Source organism: Hemiscyllium ocellatum, chromosome 30 (assembly GCF_020745735.1).
Source record: "Hemiscyllium ocellatum isolate sHemOce1 chromosome 30, sHemOce1.pat.X.cur, whole genome shotgun sequence".
Lineage (NCBI taxonomy): Eukaryota > Metazoa > Chordata > Chondrichthyes > Orectolobiformes > Hemiscylliidae > Hemiscyllium > Hemiscyllium ocellatum.
The window spans coordinates 47,513,223-47,529,493 of NC_083430.1; the positions used below are offsets into that span (position 1 = coordinate 47,513,223).

The 16,271-nt window shown below is 43.1% G+C and overlaps 1 protein-coding gene across 2 annotated transcripts in view; it reads right to left on the bottom strand.

Moving 5' to 3' along the window:
* nkain1 (sodium/potassium transporting ATPase interacting 1) overlaps window positions 1-16,271 on the bottom strand; it is a 573,165-nt gene that overhangs the window by 52,008 nt on the left and 504,886 nt on the right. Inside the window, exon 5 of one of the 2 annotated variants that reach the window (XM_060847489.1) lies at window positions 4,553-4,613. The exons of the other annotated variant lie outside the window; for it this stretch is intronic. Within the exon in view, the coding sequence (XP_060703472.1) occupies window positions 4,553-4,613 (61 nt within the window). The remainder of the gene's footprint in view (window positions 1-4,552; window positions 4,614-16,271) is intronic. 2 annotated transcript variants of the gene reach the window in all.

Here is a 16,271-nt window from a genome sequence, read left to right on the forward strand (position 1 = left end):
TTAGATTAGATTCCCTACAGTATGGAAACAGGCCCTTCAGCCCAACAACTGCATACCAACCCTCTGAAGAGTAACCCACCCAGACCCATTCCCCTAACTAATGTACCTAACACTCGGGCAACTCACCTGACCTGCACATCTTTGGATTGTGGGAGGAATACCTCGCAGAGAATGTGCAAACTCCACACAGTCACCCAAGGTGGGAATTGAACCCAGGTCCCTGCCACTGTGAGGCTGCAATGCTAACCACTTTACCATCGTGCCACCCTACTAGCTCCTAGCATGTCACTCCTTATGTCACTCTTTATGATGTACATAAAAAGGTACTTAGGTCCTGGACGTAGGTTTGCTCACTGAGCTGGAAGGGCTCTGTTCTCGGGCCTCTGCTCTTCGTAGTTTTTATAAATGACTTGGACGAGGAGGTTGAGGGGTGGGTTAGTAAGTTTGTAGATGACACAAAGGTTGGAGGTGGCGTCAACAGTATAGAGGGCTACTGCGGGCTGCAGCATGACATAGACAGGATGCAGAGCTGGGCTGAGAAATGGCAGATGGAGTTCAACCTGGATAAATGCAGAATGATGCATTTGGAAGGCTGAACTCGAATGCTGAATATAGGATTAAAGACAGGATTCTTGGTAGAGTGGATCTGGGTGTACAAGTACATGATCCCTCAAAGTTGCTACCCAAGTGGATAGGGTTGTTAAGAAAGCATATGGCATTTTGGCTTTCATTAACAGGGGGATCGAGTTTAAGAGCCATGAGGTTTTGCTACAGTTCTACAAGTCCCTGGTGAGATCACACTTGGAATATTGTGTTCAGTTCTGGTCGCCCTACTATAGGAAAGATACAGAGGCTTTGGAGAGGGTGCAAAGAAGGTTTACCAGGATGCTGCCTGGACTGGAGGGCTTGTCTCATGAAGAATGATTGAAAAAGCCCGCGATCGAGGTGTACAAGATAATGAGAGGAATAGATAGAGTCAATAGCCAGAGACTCTTCCCCAGGGCAGGGTTGACTGGTACGAGGGGTCACAGTTTTAAGATATTAGGAGAAAGGTATAGAGGAGACGTCAGAGGTAGGCTCTTTACACAGAGAATGTGTTGCCAGCGGTGGTGATGGAAGCAGAGTCATGAGGGACATTAAGCGACTGCTGGACATGCACATGGATAGCAGTGAGTTGAGGGGTGTTTAGGTTAAGTTATTATATTTTACATTAGGATAAAACCTCGGCACAACATCGTGGGCCAAAGGGCCGGTTCTGTGCTGTATTTTTCTATGTTTTATGTTCATTTTCAGATGTTTCATCACCATACTAGGTCACATCTTCAGTGAGTCTCTAGATGAAGCACTTCTGATGTTTCCTGCTTTCTACTTGTATGTTTGAGTTTCCATGGATTGGTGATGTCATTTCCTGTGGTGATGTCACTTCCTGTTCTTTTTCTCAGGGGATGGTAAAGGTGTCCAGTTCACTGTTATAGGAAGGATATTATTAATCTGTAGATTTACCAGGATATTGTGAGGAAGGAGGGTTTGAGTTATAAAAGAAAGCTGGATAGGCTGGGACTCCTTTCACTGGAACATTGGAGGTTGAGAGGTGACCTTATAGAGGTTTATAAAATCATGAGTGATATAGATGAGGTCTGAAAATGTGTTGCTGGAAAAGCGCAGTAGGTCAGGCAGCATCCAAGGAGCAGGAGAATCAATGTTTCGGGCATGAGCTCTTCTTCAGGAAGGATATAAATGAGATGAATGGCAGGTGTCTTTTCCCTAAGATGGGGAATTTCAAGATTGGGGGACATATTTTTAAGGTGAGAGGAGAAAGATTTTTAAAAAGGCATGGGATACAATTTTTTGTTTACACAGAAAGTGGTTCATGGTTCAGCGGAAGTGTTGGATGTAGGTACAGTTACAATGTTTAAAAGGCATTTGGATAAGTTCATTAATAAGAGATTTTGGAGGGATATGGGTCAAGCATAGGTAGGTGGGACGAGTTTAGTTTGGGATTATGGTTAGCATGGACTGGTGAGACTGAAGGGTTTGTGTCTGTGTTGTATGATTGTATCTGCCTGTTCTTGCCCACACACTCAGCCTGTCTAAATCGCCTGGAGGTCTGTTGCATCCTCCTCCTAAACTCTTTTATGGGACTTTATCAAAGGTGTTTGACATGTGTCCTGGTGAACTGAAGAGCTAGGGCTATAAAGAGGGCGATAAACTAATTAGAGGGGGAGGGCTCAAGACTGGGGGGAATGGAAAGCTTGCAAAGTGAAAGGGTAATGTGTTTGACCATAATACCCAGAATGGGACAGGAACGGACAGAGTATGAAAGTCTGAAAAAACCCAGTAAATACGGACAAAGAGGAAACAGAAAACAAAAAGGTCAAATTAATGTTTGAATACGCATAATATTCACAATGAAATAAACAAATTAATGGCACATATAGAGGTTACTGGGTATGATCCTAGATTCATTACAGAGACATGGTTACAAGGAGATCAAAGGTGGAAACTAAATATTCAGGAATTTGTAACCTTTCAAAAGGGCAGGCAGGAAGGGAGAGGTGATGGGGTGACTTTGTTAGTGCAAGATGAAACTAATCCATCTGCAAGAAGGAGTCAGGCATCAGCTGATGCAGGATCCATACAGGTGGAGGTAAGGAGCAACTGCGGAGGATGGAAAATGTGTGGAATTCTTTATCCCATTGGAAAGTAAAGCCTGAGAGAGACAGATTTTTAATCAGGAAGGGATTCAAGGATTATGGAGAAAAGGCAAGAGAGTGGATTTGAGGATGATCAGATCAGCCATGATGGAGCAGACTCGATGGGCTGGATGGCCTATTTCTGCTCCTGCATTCTATGGTTTATGAAATTTCAGATGCATCATGTACGTTGTTTCCCCTTATTAACTCTGTTGTAATGTCCTCAAAAAATCTCTATCAGGTCTGTCAGCCAAGAGTTCCCCTTTAAAAATCCACATTGCCTAACCAGACAATTATTTCCTAAATGCTCAGGAATGCCATGCTTTGTCAGATGCAGCAGGTGAGCAGGAAGGCTAACAGAATGATGGCCCATTGGGAGTGTAGGGAAATCTTACTGCAATAAGATGCTGGTCAGTCCACACAACGAAGACTGTGAACAGTTTTAGTCTCGTTATTCAAGAAAAGGTGTTATTCCTTTGGAGGTAGTTCAGAGAAGGGTCACCCCAGGTATGCGGAATTATCTTAACAGCAGAGATTAAACAGGTTGGGACTCATTGGAGTTCAGAAGAATGGGAGGTGATCCCATTGAAACATATCAGATTCTTATGGGGCATGACAGGATAAATGCTGAGAGAATGTTTCCCCTTTTTGGAGAGTCTAGGACCAGAGGGTATAGTCCCAGAACAAAGGGACACTAATTTAAGACTGAGATGAGGAAAAATTTCTTTGGAACTCCTTGTCACAGAGAGCTGAGGGGGCAGAGTGCTTGTATATATTCATGATGTGGAGGAGCCGGTGTTGGACTGGGAGAGGGGGGGACAAATTTAAAAATCACACAACACCAGGTTATAATCCAACAGGTTTATTCGGAAGCACAAGCTTTTGGAGCACTACTGTTGGACTATAACCCGTTGGTCTCTAACCTGGTGTTGTGTGATTTTTAACTTTGTATATACTTAAGGCTGAAATAGATTGATTTTTGATCAGTCGGGGAAATCATGTGTTACAGGGAAAGGGAAGGAAATCGGACATGAGGAATGTCAGACCAGCTATGAACCTATTGAATGATGGAGCAGCCTCAAGGGTCCATATGGCCTAGCCGAGTTCCTACTTCCTATGGTCTTATAGTTTCTGGTCTTTTCCCTTGGGCGATGGGTCTGTAGTTCCCCATTTTTTGTAACAGCAGGATTCCATTTTCAACTCTCCGATTTGTAGGTACCATCACAAAATGGACTGAATTTTGAACAACGATCACCAGTGCATCAACATCTTTTGTCGAAAGTGAATTCAATCTCGCTACCTCCAGTTAAGCCTGAGATAGTTTTACTCAGGGTAACAAACAATGCTCTTGCACCCAATATTTCTATGTGTCTACCCTGTGGAAACATTTCAGTTGAAATGACTGGAATTACTGTATGAAAACGTCAGATCCTATGGACAGACTCTGAAAAACTGTCCCCAGAGACAACAATCTGCATTTATACAGCACCTTCAATGACTCAACTGTTTTGTTACTTCTTCCTGCGATTATTCCCAAGAGGATTGATGTCTTAGAGTTTGGCTCATGTATAAAACTTTGGGAGAAGCAATTTTAACTTGACCCACATACTGACATACCAATTGGATTGGAGCATTCCAACTCTACCTGAGAATACTTTCCAATGAGATCGGTGGACTGCCGTAGCATTTGGGGAGGGGGCTTGTGGCGGTGGGAAAAATGGCATTTCACACATTTCCCGAGCCGAGAATCAGGTTAAAATACCACCCCCCCATCCCACCAACCCACCCCACCCTATGGTTCTCCCTGCAGTGTTACCAAAGGCGAAGCATCATCCTGAGTAAGAACGTCAGTCACTTACAGCTGTCTTCCTCTTCCATAAAGACTTTGCTGACGTAACAGGCGTAGACAAAGCCACAGAGCTGCAAGAGAACAAACAAAAAGGCAGGGTTTATTATTTGCCCCAATTTCGATTTCTCGCCCCTCCTTGAAGGCAGTGACACAAAGCTGAGGTATAGATCCCAGCTCCTTTCCAAACCGGTACCTCAGCAATCATGTTTCATAACCAAGCCCAGGCTGAGAATTACATTGCGCTACTTGACCATGTGGTGCCCCACAGGGTCTCCCAGCCAGCGGCCTGCTTACAAGTGAACTTCCCAATAAGAGCAATGAGTGGTTCAATGACTAACGACTGACAATCACTATATTTGGCATTTTCACATGAGCAGTAAGGATCTGATGATAAGTGTAGCAAGTAATCAGGAAAGCAAATAGAATGCGGGCCTTTATTGCAAGGACAACGGGATATAAAAGCAGGGAGGCCTTACTGCAACAGTACAAGATTTTTGTGAGACCAAATAAAAACCGAAAGAGCTGCAGAAACAAAAACAGAAATCGTGGGGAGACCTCAGCAAGTCTGGCAGCATCTGTGAAGAGAAATCAGTGTTAATGTTTCAGGTCGAGTGACCTGTCCTCAGGGGTCAATTCTGAGGACGGGTCACTCAACTGAAATGTTAACTTTGATTTCCCTCCACAGATGCTGCCAGACTTGCTGAGCTTTTCCAGCAATTTCTGGCTTTTGCTAATGGTGAGGCCAAGCTGGAGTCACACATACTGTTCTGATCTCCTCACCTCAGGGGGGACATGCTTCCATTGGAAAGGGTTCAGAGAAGGTTCACTAGGCTAATTCTCAACAATGACATAGTATATTTTATGAGGAAAGGTCATGTGAGTAGGGTCTATACTCATTGAAGTTTGACTGAATGAAAGGTGGTTCCCATTGACACATAAAAGTTTGAGGGGCTCTTCACAGGTTAGATGCAGTGGGAATGGTTTTTCTCAAGTAATATTCAAGAATTAGGAGCACCATTAAAAATAAGGACCTCCCATTTAAGGTATAGGTCCATGAATTGAAATGACGTGGAGGGGATTGTTAATCTTTGGAATTCTTTTGAATATATTCAAGACTGAGCTGGACTGATGCCTGGCGCCAATGATGGTGTCAAGGGCTTTGGGGTAGACAGCAAGTGGAGTTAAGGCCTCACTGAGATCAGCCAAGATCTTATTGAATGGGCACAAATGCCCGGATCCTTCTCCTGTTTTTTAAGACCTTATGTGGTGGTCCTTAATCGTGGTCTAGCCAAGAGATATGTTCACCAACAGGCAATCAAACTGAGAGCTGATCCCCTGAGGGAGTAAATTTAAAAATGAATCAATGCAAAGCAACAGGGCTACATTCACAGGGAGAATTATACAGTACAGTGCATTTTAAATCCATCAAATGATGGTTTCTCAACAGTTGTTTGGAGTCATAGAGATGTACAGCATGAAAACAGATCCTTCGGTCCAACTTGTCCATACAGACCAGAAATCCTAACCTAATCTATTCCCATTTGCCAGCACTTGGCCCATATCCCTCTAAACCCTTCCTATTCATATACCCACCCAGATGCCTTTTAAATGCTGTAATTGTACCAGCCTCCACCACTTCCTCTGGCAGCTCAATCCATACACGCAAAAAGTTGCCCCTTAGCTCCCTTTTATATCTTTCCCCTCTCACCCTCAGTCTATGCCCTCCAGTACTGGACACTCAACCCCGGGGAAAAGATCTTGTCCATTTACCCTATCAATGCTTCTCATGATTTTATGAACCTCTATAAGGTCAGCCCTCAGCCTCCAAAGCTCCAGGGAAAACAACCCCAGCCTGTTCAGCATCTCCCTATAGCTCAAATCCTCCAACACTGGCAACGTCCTTGTAAATCTTTTCTGAACCCTTTCAACTTTTACAACATCTTTCCAATAGGAAGGAGACCAGAATTGCACACAATATTCCAAAAGTGGCCAAACCAATGTCCTGTACAGCCGCAACATGACCTCTCAACTCATGTACTGAATACTCTGACCAATAAAGGAAAGCATACCAAATGCCTTCTTCACTATCCTATCTACCCGAGACTTTACTTTCAAGGAGCTATGAACCTGCACTCCAAGGTCTCTTTGTTCAGCAACACTCCCTAGGACCTTACCATTAAGTGTATAAGTCCTGCTAAGATTTGCTTCCCCAAAATGCAGCACCTCGCATTTACCTAAACTAAACTCCATCTGCCACTTCTCAGCCCATTGGCCCATCTGATCAAGATCCTGTTGTACTCTGAGGTAACCTTCTTCGCTGTCAGCACACCCCCAATTTTGATGTCATCTGCAACCTTACTAACTATACCTCCTTTGCTCCCATCCAAATCGTTTATATAAATGTTGAAAAGTAGTGGACTCGGCACCGATCCTTGTGGCACACCGCTGGTCACAGGCCTCCAAAACCTTATCCAAAGACCAGAAGCACATCACAAAGGCTTATTGCTGCAGAGCAATGTCTTTCCCATCACAAAATAGAATGGGATGCTCCTTAATGTTAGCCTGTGGCATGTTTAATAAACTAAAAGACTTGAAGCTGAACAATGGATCTTCTAAATACCCTGAATAAGAGATAACCCGCCCTTTCTTTGTGTTATCAATCTCTTTCTGTGTACTAGGAAATACAATTCTCTTGTTTTTGTAGCAGAGTAGAAGCCAATGTATCTGTTGTTTAATATATTCATCGCTAATTCTTGTAGTCATATGCATAGGGTGACACTAGCCCATCAACAGCTTTATTGTGCTGAATTCACATAGAAGGTGTTAGACTGTCAGGGGAACAACAGCCGAGGATTCTCTCAGTTGTGTCTCCATCACCTGAGCAAGCATCTCATCGCCTCAGGTGACACACAACACTTGGCTCAGTTTGTGCACTCCAGTCACTGAGACGTGTAGGTTATTGGTTCAAGGCTCAGACCAGAATGTAAGATATAAACTGACATGGCAGCTGCTTCTCCTGTGTTGTCAGGAACCCTATAGGACTCTCTTGTTTGTCTCATGAGGCAAATGCTAAAGATCTAGTGCACAGCTGTGCCTCAGTGGCTATCATCACAAGGCTGCAAACTTTGAGACTACAGTGCAGAACAGAAGAGATCCTGTTGGAGATGTCATCTTTCTGGTGAGACCTCAAGTGGATAGAGCAGATCCCATAGGACACAATGTTAAAGAAGTGTGGGGTGTTTTCCCCAGTGTCCTAACTAATATTTATTCCTCAGCCAACACCTAAAACCCTAGCATGTTAACATGTGTTTGTGCTGTTTGAATAATTATACTTCAAGACTGAAGAAATCAGAACTCTATCTGTTTAATTCTTGCAGGCTGCTTGTAAATTGGAGACCCTATTTAAACTGCCTCAGGTCTATTCCCACTAGCTTTAACTCACACAATGTGCTTCACTGGGTGCAGATATGAAATTTCCCCACTAAAATACATGTACCTTAAAAAATAGACCAAATGGCCTCCTTCAGAACCTTTGCACTATAACTATACTGTGATTTTGTGATTGTATCCAGTTCTAATATATAACAAAACATGGGTACAATATATAACAATTTCATTGCGATATGTGGTTCCTCACAGTGTGCAAATGCTGTCTTTCCTACATCATAAAATAAGAGCATTTCAATGTGTATTAGATATTTGATAAAGGTGTTCAAGTCACAAATGTATTTATTCGAGACATTGAGGAACTACTGTGTTCAGCAACATGACATTTGTGCCACACAAATGCAAGGCTAATGACAAGAAAGAATCTAACCTTCATCTCTTGAAATTCAAAGGTATTCCCATCACTGAAGCACCCACTATCGACATCCTGGGGGGTTCCCAGAAACATTGACAAAGAACAAAACTGGACACACCGTACAATTACTCTGGCTAAGAATTCTGCAGTGAGCAACTCATCTCCTGACTTCCCAGAGTCTGTCCACCATCTACAGGGCACAAGGCAGGAGTACGATGGAATACTCTCCATTTGCAGCTCCAACAACACTCAAGAAGCTTGACAGCATCCAGAACAAAGCAGCCCACTTGACTGGCACCACATCCACAAACATCCGCTCCCTCCACCACCGGGCTCAGTAGCAGCTGTGTGTACCACCTACAAGATGCAGAAATTCACCAAAGATCCTCAGCTAGCACCTTCCAAACTCACGACTACTCCCATACAGGACAAGGACAACAGATACATGGGTACAACACCAAGATCTGCAAGTTCCCCTCCAAGCCTCTCAACATCATGACTTTAAAATATATTGCTGCTCGTTCAGTGTTGCTGGGTCAAAAATCCTAAAATGACCTCCCAAAGGGTATTGTGGGTCTATGTACAGCACATGGACTGCAGTAGTCCAAGATGGCGGCTCAGCCCCACCTTCTCAAGATCAATAGGCAATAAATTATTGCCCAGTCAGTGACACCCACATCTGATGAGTGAATAAAGTTCAGGAGACAGATGACAAGTTATTGACAGAAGAACCAGAACTGGCAACATACTTTTCTAAACAGTGAGCTCTGGAATGCATCAGCTGAAAGGGCAGAGATTCAATAGAAACTTTAAAAAGAGTATTGAATAAAAATGTGTCCAGGTGAAGAAGTGCAGGACCATGGGAAAGGAGCAGAGGTGGAGGATCATGAGGTAACTTCACCAAAGGTGGAACCGATGGTCTCATTGTGTGCCAACTTGAATTCCACTCCCTTGCCATTTTCCCTTCTTCCTTTTAATTGCATCTCCCTTTCCTCTTGAAGCTACAGAGATGTTTCTGTCACTGATTTGGCCCAATCTGTGTGGGCTGGAGCAAAAGGACAGGGATTGGGCCTGTCCTGCTCTCTCTCTGTTGCTTTGTCTCTTACAGGCATGATTAAACCTGTCGTACCCAATCAGCTTTCAACAAATCAATAAGAAACACGGAGATGGCTGGAGAAGCTCAGCAGGTCTGGCAGCATCTGTGGAGAGGGAAACAAGGCTTCTCTAGGACACAACATCCAGTTCAATAAATGTAGAGCCTGATTCCGTCCTTTACCCATACCCTGGTCCGGTCAGTAGATGTGTGGCTTTCAGCACAGCTAATTCGGGATCCAAGGAGATTTGAGAAAATTCTTTTTCCCCCCAAAGGATGATAGAAGAATTAAGGAGAATCCAAAGAGTTTTTACAAATACATTAAGGACAAAAGGGTAACTTGGGAGAGAATATGGCCCCTCAAAGATCAGCAAGGCGGCTTTTGTGTGGAGCCACAGAAAATGGGGGAGATACTAAGTGAGTATTTTGCATCCATATTTACTGTGGAAAAGGATATGAAAGATATAGAGTGTAGGGAAATAGATGGTGACACCTTGCAGAATGGCCATATTACAGAGGAGTGTTGTTTTTCAGACTGGAGGCCTGTGACCAGGGAGTGTCACAAGGATCGGTGCTGGGTCCACTACTTTTTGTCATTTACATAAATGATTTGGATGTGAGCATAAGAGGTACAGTTAGTAAGTTTGCAGATGACACCAAATTGGAGGTGTAGTGGACAGCAAAGAGGTTTACCTCAGATTACAACAGGATCTTGACCAGATGGGCCAATGGGCTGAGAAGTGGCAGATGGAGTTTAATTCAGACAAATGCAAGGTGCTGCATTTTGGGAAAGTAAATCTTAGCAGGACTTAATGGTAAGTTCCTGGGAAATGTTGCTGAACAAAGAGACCTTGGAGTGCAGGTTCATAGCTCCTTGAGTCGCAGATAGATAGGATAGTGAAAAAGGTATGCTTTCCTTCAATAGTCAGAGTATTGAGTACAGGAGTTGGGAGGTCATGTTGTGGCTGTACAGGACATTGGTTAGGCCACTGTTGGAATATTGCATGCAATTCTGGTCTCCATCCTATCGGAAAGATGCTGTGAAACTTGAAAGGGTTCAGAAAAGATTTACAAGGACATTGCCAATGTTGGAGGATTTGAGCTATATGGAGAGGCTGACAGGCTGGGGCTGTTTTCCCTGGAGCGTCAGAGGCTGAGGGGTGACCTTATAGAGGTTTATAAAATCATGAGGGGCATGGATAAGGTAAATAGGCAAAGTCTTTTCCCTGGGGTCGGGGAGTCCAGAACTGGAGGGCATAGGTTTAGGGTGAGAGGGGAAAGATGTAAAAAAGACCTAAGGGGCAACTTTTTTACACAGAGGGTGTTATGGATATGGAATGAGCTGCCAGAGGAAGTGGTGGAGGCTGGTACAATTGCAACATTTAAGAGGCATTTGGATGGGTATATGAATAAGAAGGGTTTGGAGGGATATGGGCCGGGTGCTGGCAGGTGTAATGAGATTGGGTTGGGATATCTGGTTGGCATGGACAGGTTGGACCGAAGGGTCTGTTTCCACGCTGTACATCTCTATGACTCTAAATGTGTAGGGAGCTACCTGAGGGGGTGGTGGAGGCAGGTCCTCTTGCAACATTGAAGAAGCATCTGGATGAGCACATAAAATTCCAGGGCACAGTAGGCTATGGACCAAGTGCAGGGAAATGGGATTAGTGTAGCTTGGTATTTGTTGGTTGGCATAGACATGATGGGCCGAGTGGTCAGTTTCTATGTGGCATGATTCTATAACATGGGTTGATTTCAGCACAGTCTACCAATTCACCCCTACTCTCAACTCTCACTGATTCAATTTCTCTTCTGTCCTGGCCTATTATCACCAATCCCCTCGTCTGCCTGCCCCTTCCATATCTCTCTTTCTCTCTGGACCGTCTCCATCTATCTGCTCACCCTTCCGCCACCACCCCAGACATCAATTCCCATCTTCAACATGAGTTCCAGTTTATGGATTAGTGGTGCTGGAAGAGCACAGCAGTTCAGGCAGCATCCGAGGAGCAGCCAGTTTATCCTAGCTGCTATCCCGACTGGAAATGTTAACTCAGCTTTCTCCCCACAGATGCTGCCAGACCTGCTGAGTTTCTTGACCATTCTCTGTGTTTGTTTCATATTAGCAGCAACCTCAGTGTTTTGCTTTAGTTCAGCAGCCTGTCTGTAATTTAACACTTGCATTTCCTAGTGTTTATTGGTGCAACACTATTCCAGACTCTACTTCAATCATTAGTTATGGCAAAATATTTCAACTTCAAACTGGTCTTTGTGTGGATTAAAAGTTATAATTCCTGTGACTATTCTAAGTCAAAATTCTAAACCTCCTCTTTAACTAATTACCGATGAATAGAAGCAATCTTTCACTGTTCTGCCCTTCAAATATCAGAATGCAAATCAAGCAACAGTCTCAAAGCAGTAGTTTTCCATAATTATCTACCTCCAAATCTCTATTTGTTTTTTCCCTTAATTTCTTTATTATGGTCAAAAAGCAATAATTTTCAAATACTCTTCTTACGTAGAGATTTTTTATTCTCGGTATCATTCCAGTCACTATCTCCATAACCAGTGTAACTGACAGCTAAAGCAGAGTTTTATGGAAATTTGCCACTGTTTCTTTGATATTCAAAGCCTTTACAAGTATAAAACCCAAGAAGTTTACTTTAGTGAATAAATAAAAGGAAGTGCAATTGAAATGGTAAAATTACTAACGCAGTGGAAAAAGCTGCACATATTTTGGGTGAAGATGGATTGACCGTTGAATAAAGGACCCTCAGAAAGAAGGAGATGATAAAGTGTGCATATAGGCACACCCACATTTGTACAAACACATGTGCACACATTTACACCCACACTCATTTTTTACACGCAATCATTTATGCAAACGTATAAGTATTTGTTTATATATTTGGGAAGGTACGGTGACACAGTGGTTAGCACTGCTGCCTCACAGCACCAGGGACCTGGGTTCAATTCCTGCCTTGGGCAAATGTCTGTGTGGAGTTTGCACATTCTCCCCGTGTCTGCGTGGGTTTCCTCTGGGTGCTCTGGTTTCCTCCCACAGTCCAAAAATGTGCAAGTCAGGTGAATTGGCCATGCTAAATTGCCCATAGTGTTAGGTGCATTAGCCAGAGGGAATGGGTCTGGGTGGGTTAGTCTTCAGAGGGTTGGTGTGGACTTGTTGGGCCGAAGGGCCTGTTTCCATACTGTAAGAAATCTAATCTAATCTAAAATGTATGCAAATATTCATTTGTACATACACATGCAATTTTGCATAGAGTAAGTGAGGACTGCAGATGCTGGAGATTAGAGTTGAGAGTATGGTGCTGGAAAGACACAGTGGGTCAGGCAGCATCCGAGGAGCAGGAGACTCGATGTTACGGGCATAAGCCCTTTATCATGAATGAGCATACCTGATGAAGGGCTTATGCCTGAAACGTCAATTCTCCTGCTTCTCGGATGCTGCCTGACCTGCTGTGTCTTCCCAGCACCACACCCATGTCTTGAAATTTTACAATGCACACATTTGTAACATGTATATGCTAACATATGCTACACACATGCACTGCTCACACACTCTCATTTTTAACACACACATTTGTACATGCACCCATTTGTACACACTCATTTGGATACGCACACATTTGTGTACACATAGCTTGACCTTTATTTGAAAATCCCTTGCTTTAACCACCTTTTATCGAACACCCTCAGAAATCCTCTGATATTCAGCTTCAAGCATTAATTATAATTCTTTAAATATATTACAAGACAAAGTCTTAAAATGGCTGCTTTCCATCACATGAGAACAGTTAATGATGGTGTGAGACCACCAGTTGTCTTTAACAATCAGCTTGAGATATCAAACTCACTGGTGACAACAATAACTCAGAAGGTCATGGATTTCAAATTAATTATAAATTTTTCCTTCTCTTACTTGTGAACTTTTTGACTCTTTTTTGGAGAGTTGTAGTTATTGCAGACTGCCCTCTTCGCCCGTGGTCAGTATCTATTTTCAGCAATTTCTGACATAAAGGCCAACAACTTCTGGCTTTGGTGAAGTTTAGACTAGAAACTGGCAGGTTCTGAACTGACTGGAACCAAAGTTATTATGCTGTTGCTTTCAAGTTTCCCCTGTTCTCCCTCTCAGATTGCTTCAGGAAAAAGAGCAACAGAAGCGGAAAATTGCCTGAAAACCTGACGTGGAGCTGCAGAGATAATGGGTGACCATTTGTTGTAAGATGGTGAAAATATCTCAACCGCACATCTGCCTTTTTAATAGAATCTCTACAGTATAGAAACAGGCCATTCAGTCCACAAAGACCCTCCAAACAGCATTCCGCCCAGACCCATCTCCCTAACCTAAATTTCTCATGGCTGGTGCACCTTGCCTGCATGCCCATGGACAATATGGGCAATTGAGCGTGGCCAATCCACCCGAACTGGCATTTTGTTGGACTGTGGGAGGAAACTGGAGTGCCTGGAGGAAGCCCATGCAGACACAGGGAGAATGTGCAAACTCCACATAGACAGTCATCCAAGGCTGGAATCGAACCCGGGTCCCTGGTACTGTAAGGCAGCAATGCTAAATACTGAGCCACCGTGCTGCCCATGCCAAGACTGGAGTGGCCAAAAACTAAGCAGAGATAGACAGAAATAAAGGGCAAGGAACTTAAAGCTTGATATTTGCAGGCAAGTGACAGAGCAGTCTTAGCAGCTGACCCCTGTTTTACAGTTGCTGGTTCTGAGGAAGATTTCTGTTTCATTCCATGGTACCAGTCCTATAGGACAGCACTGGGGAAAACCAGGAAAGAGCACAGTCGGTTATGGAATGGGATAATCCATAACTTTGAATGTGTCAGGCCTGTGTTTCCCACTGCTGAGGGGCATAATTGTGAGGCCTGTGGCCACTCTCAAAGTCACTCAACATCACCTTCATGAGGGCACTTAGGAATCGACAACAGGAAAAGGTGCCCACATCCAGTACATGAATAAAACACACCATTAAATTCTACTTTAATGGACAATGTGTTGGATAAATGGGATGGTGCCAGGGTCTCCCAGGATTGGTTCTACATGCACAAAAAAATCATACACGCACAAACACACACTTACAGCATGAAATCTATGCATTTGTAAACAACATAATTCTAACATCTGGAATGCTGCTTGGCCCACCACTGGTCAGTCAGGAGGGGAGACATGGTCAAATCAGCCAAGGTTACAGACCGGCTGTCCAAAGCAGAAAGTGGTGATGTTCAGTGAATGGAAAGCTTTCGCTTTAAACCATCTTCTTCCAAATTAAACACCTCCTGCAAATCCCTAAAAACCAATGCCTTAATGGAGATGCCTTTGACTGATCAATTGGGAGACCACCCACTGGTGTCTGTACTGATTGGTTGCTTGACTTTAGTATATTAAACCCTAGCATTAACATTCACACTTAGTTCAGCCAAATTGTACCTAGATCAGATTCACTACATCACTGGGATTGGTTTCTAACAGAAGAGAGTAAACACACTTATCAGGCAAATGAAAATCCAATATATGTGGCTTCATTATTAAGTAAAGATGCTTGTCTGTTTCCATATAATAGACACAGTTTTAACCCCAAATCAGCAAAATCATAAAGACATTGTATTTACCTTTTCAACTTTGCTTCACATGTGATACAGTTTACATCTGTATGTCACTGACAAAGAGGCATTTATTGACAGCTCATAGTTGAAAAAGCAATTAATGTTACAACAATAAAAAAAATTCTTGCAATTTTAGATCTCGCTAAACAGAGACACGTTGCTGAAAATTTTTGACTTGCACTCAACAGGACAAAGAATGCAAAATTTTGATCAATCACAACACTCTATACCACAGAAGAAAAGGGTACTGATTGGTAGGCAAGTCCAATCTAATTGATGGAGACATTGCCATGGAGAAAGCAGCTTTCAGTCCTTTAGATTGTTAGATCAGTTACATACCCATTGCTCTACCTGGGTGACTTAATAATAAACCATTTAGCAAGGGCTGGTCAATGCAAGCTGTATCATATAGGAGTGACAGATATTTTCATTCATGGAATAAGGGTGTCACTGGTTAGGCATTACACAGAGGTGTGTTAAAAGTGAGTCACATTGTTGTTCTGGAGTCACATGTAGGCCAGTACAGGTAAGGATGGCAGATTGTCTTCCCTGAAGAACATTTGTAAATCAGATGGATTCTTACAACAACCTGTAGTGGTTACAAGGCCACTATTGGGTGAATTCAAGTTTCACCATCTGTCATGGTTGGATTTGAATCCATTTCTCTCGAACATTAGCCTAGGCTAATGGATTACCAGACCAGTGACATTATCACAACATCACTGCCTTCTTCCTAAAGTGTGTGAGTCATCCAGTGAAATTTTTATATATTCATTATCAAAAACGACCAGGTTATTCAAACTTGTCATAGTGAGATTTAAACTCATATCTGCTTGTTTCTTATGCAGTTGAACAATCATTAATCTATAACTCTGAACATTTATATACACAATGAATGTGCATGCCCAGCTCCTGATAATCCAGAAGGGGAAGAGTTTTCTGCTACGGGTCAGGGACCTAGCCCATGTGCATGTGTGACCTCCTAGCTGCCCAGGTCAATACTCACCACCCTCAAACAGACTAAACAGAGTGTTTTATTTTCTTGGATTAGAGAAAGCTGTGGTGTGGCCTGATTGAGGTGTACAAAACTATGAAGGGCATTGGCAGGGTGAAGAGAAAGAAACTTTTCAGGGGGGCATAGCTTTAAAGTAATGGGCAGGAGTTTTAGAGGGGATTTAAGGAAGAATTCTTTCCCTTA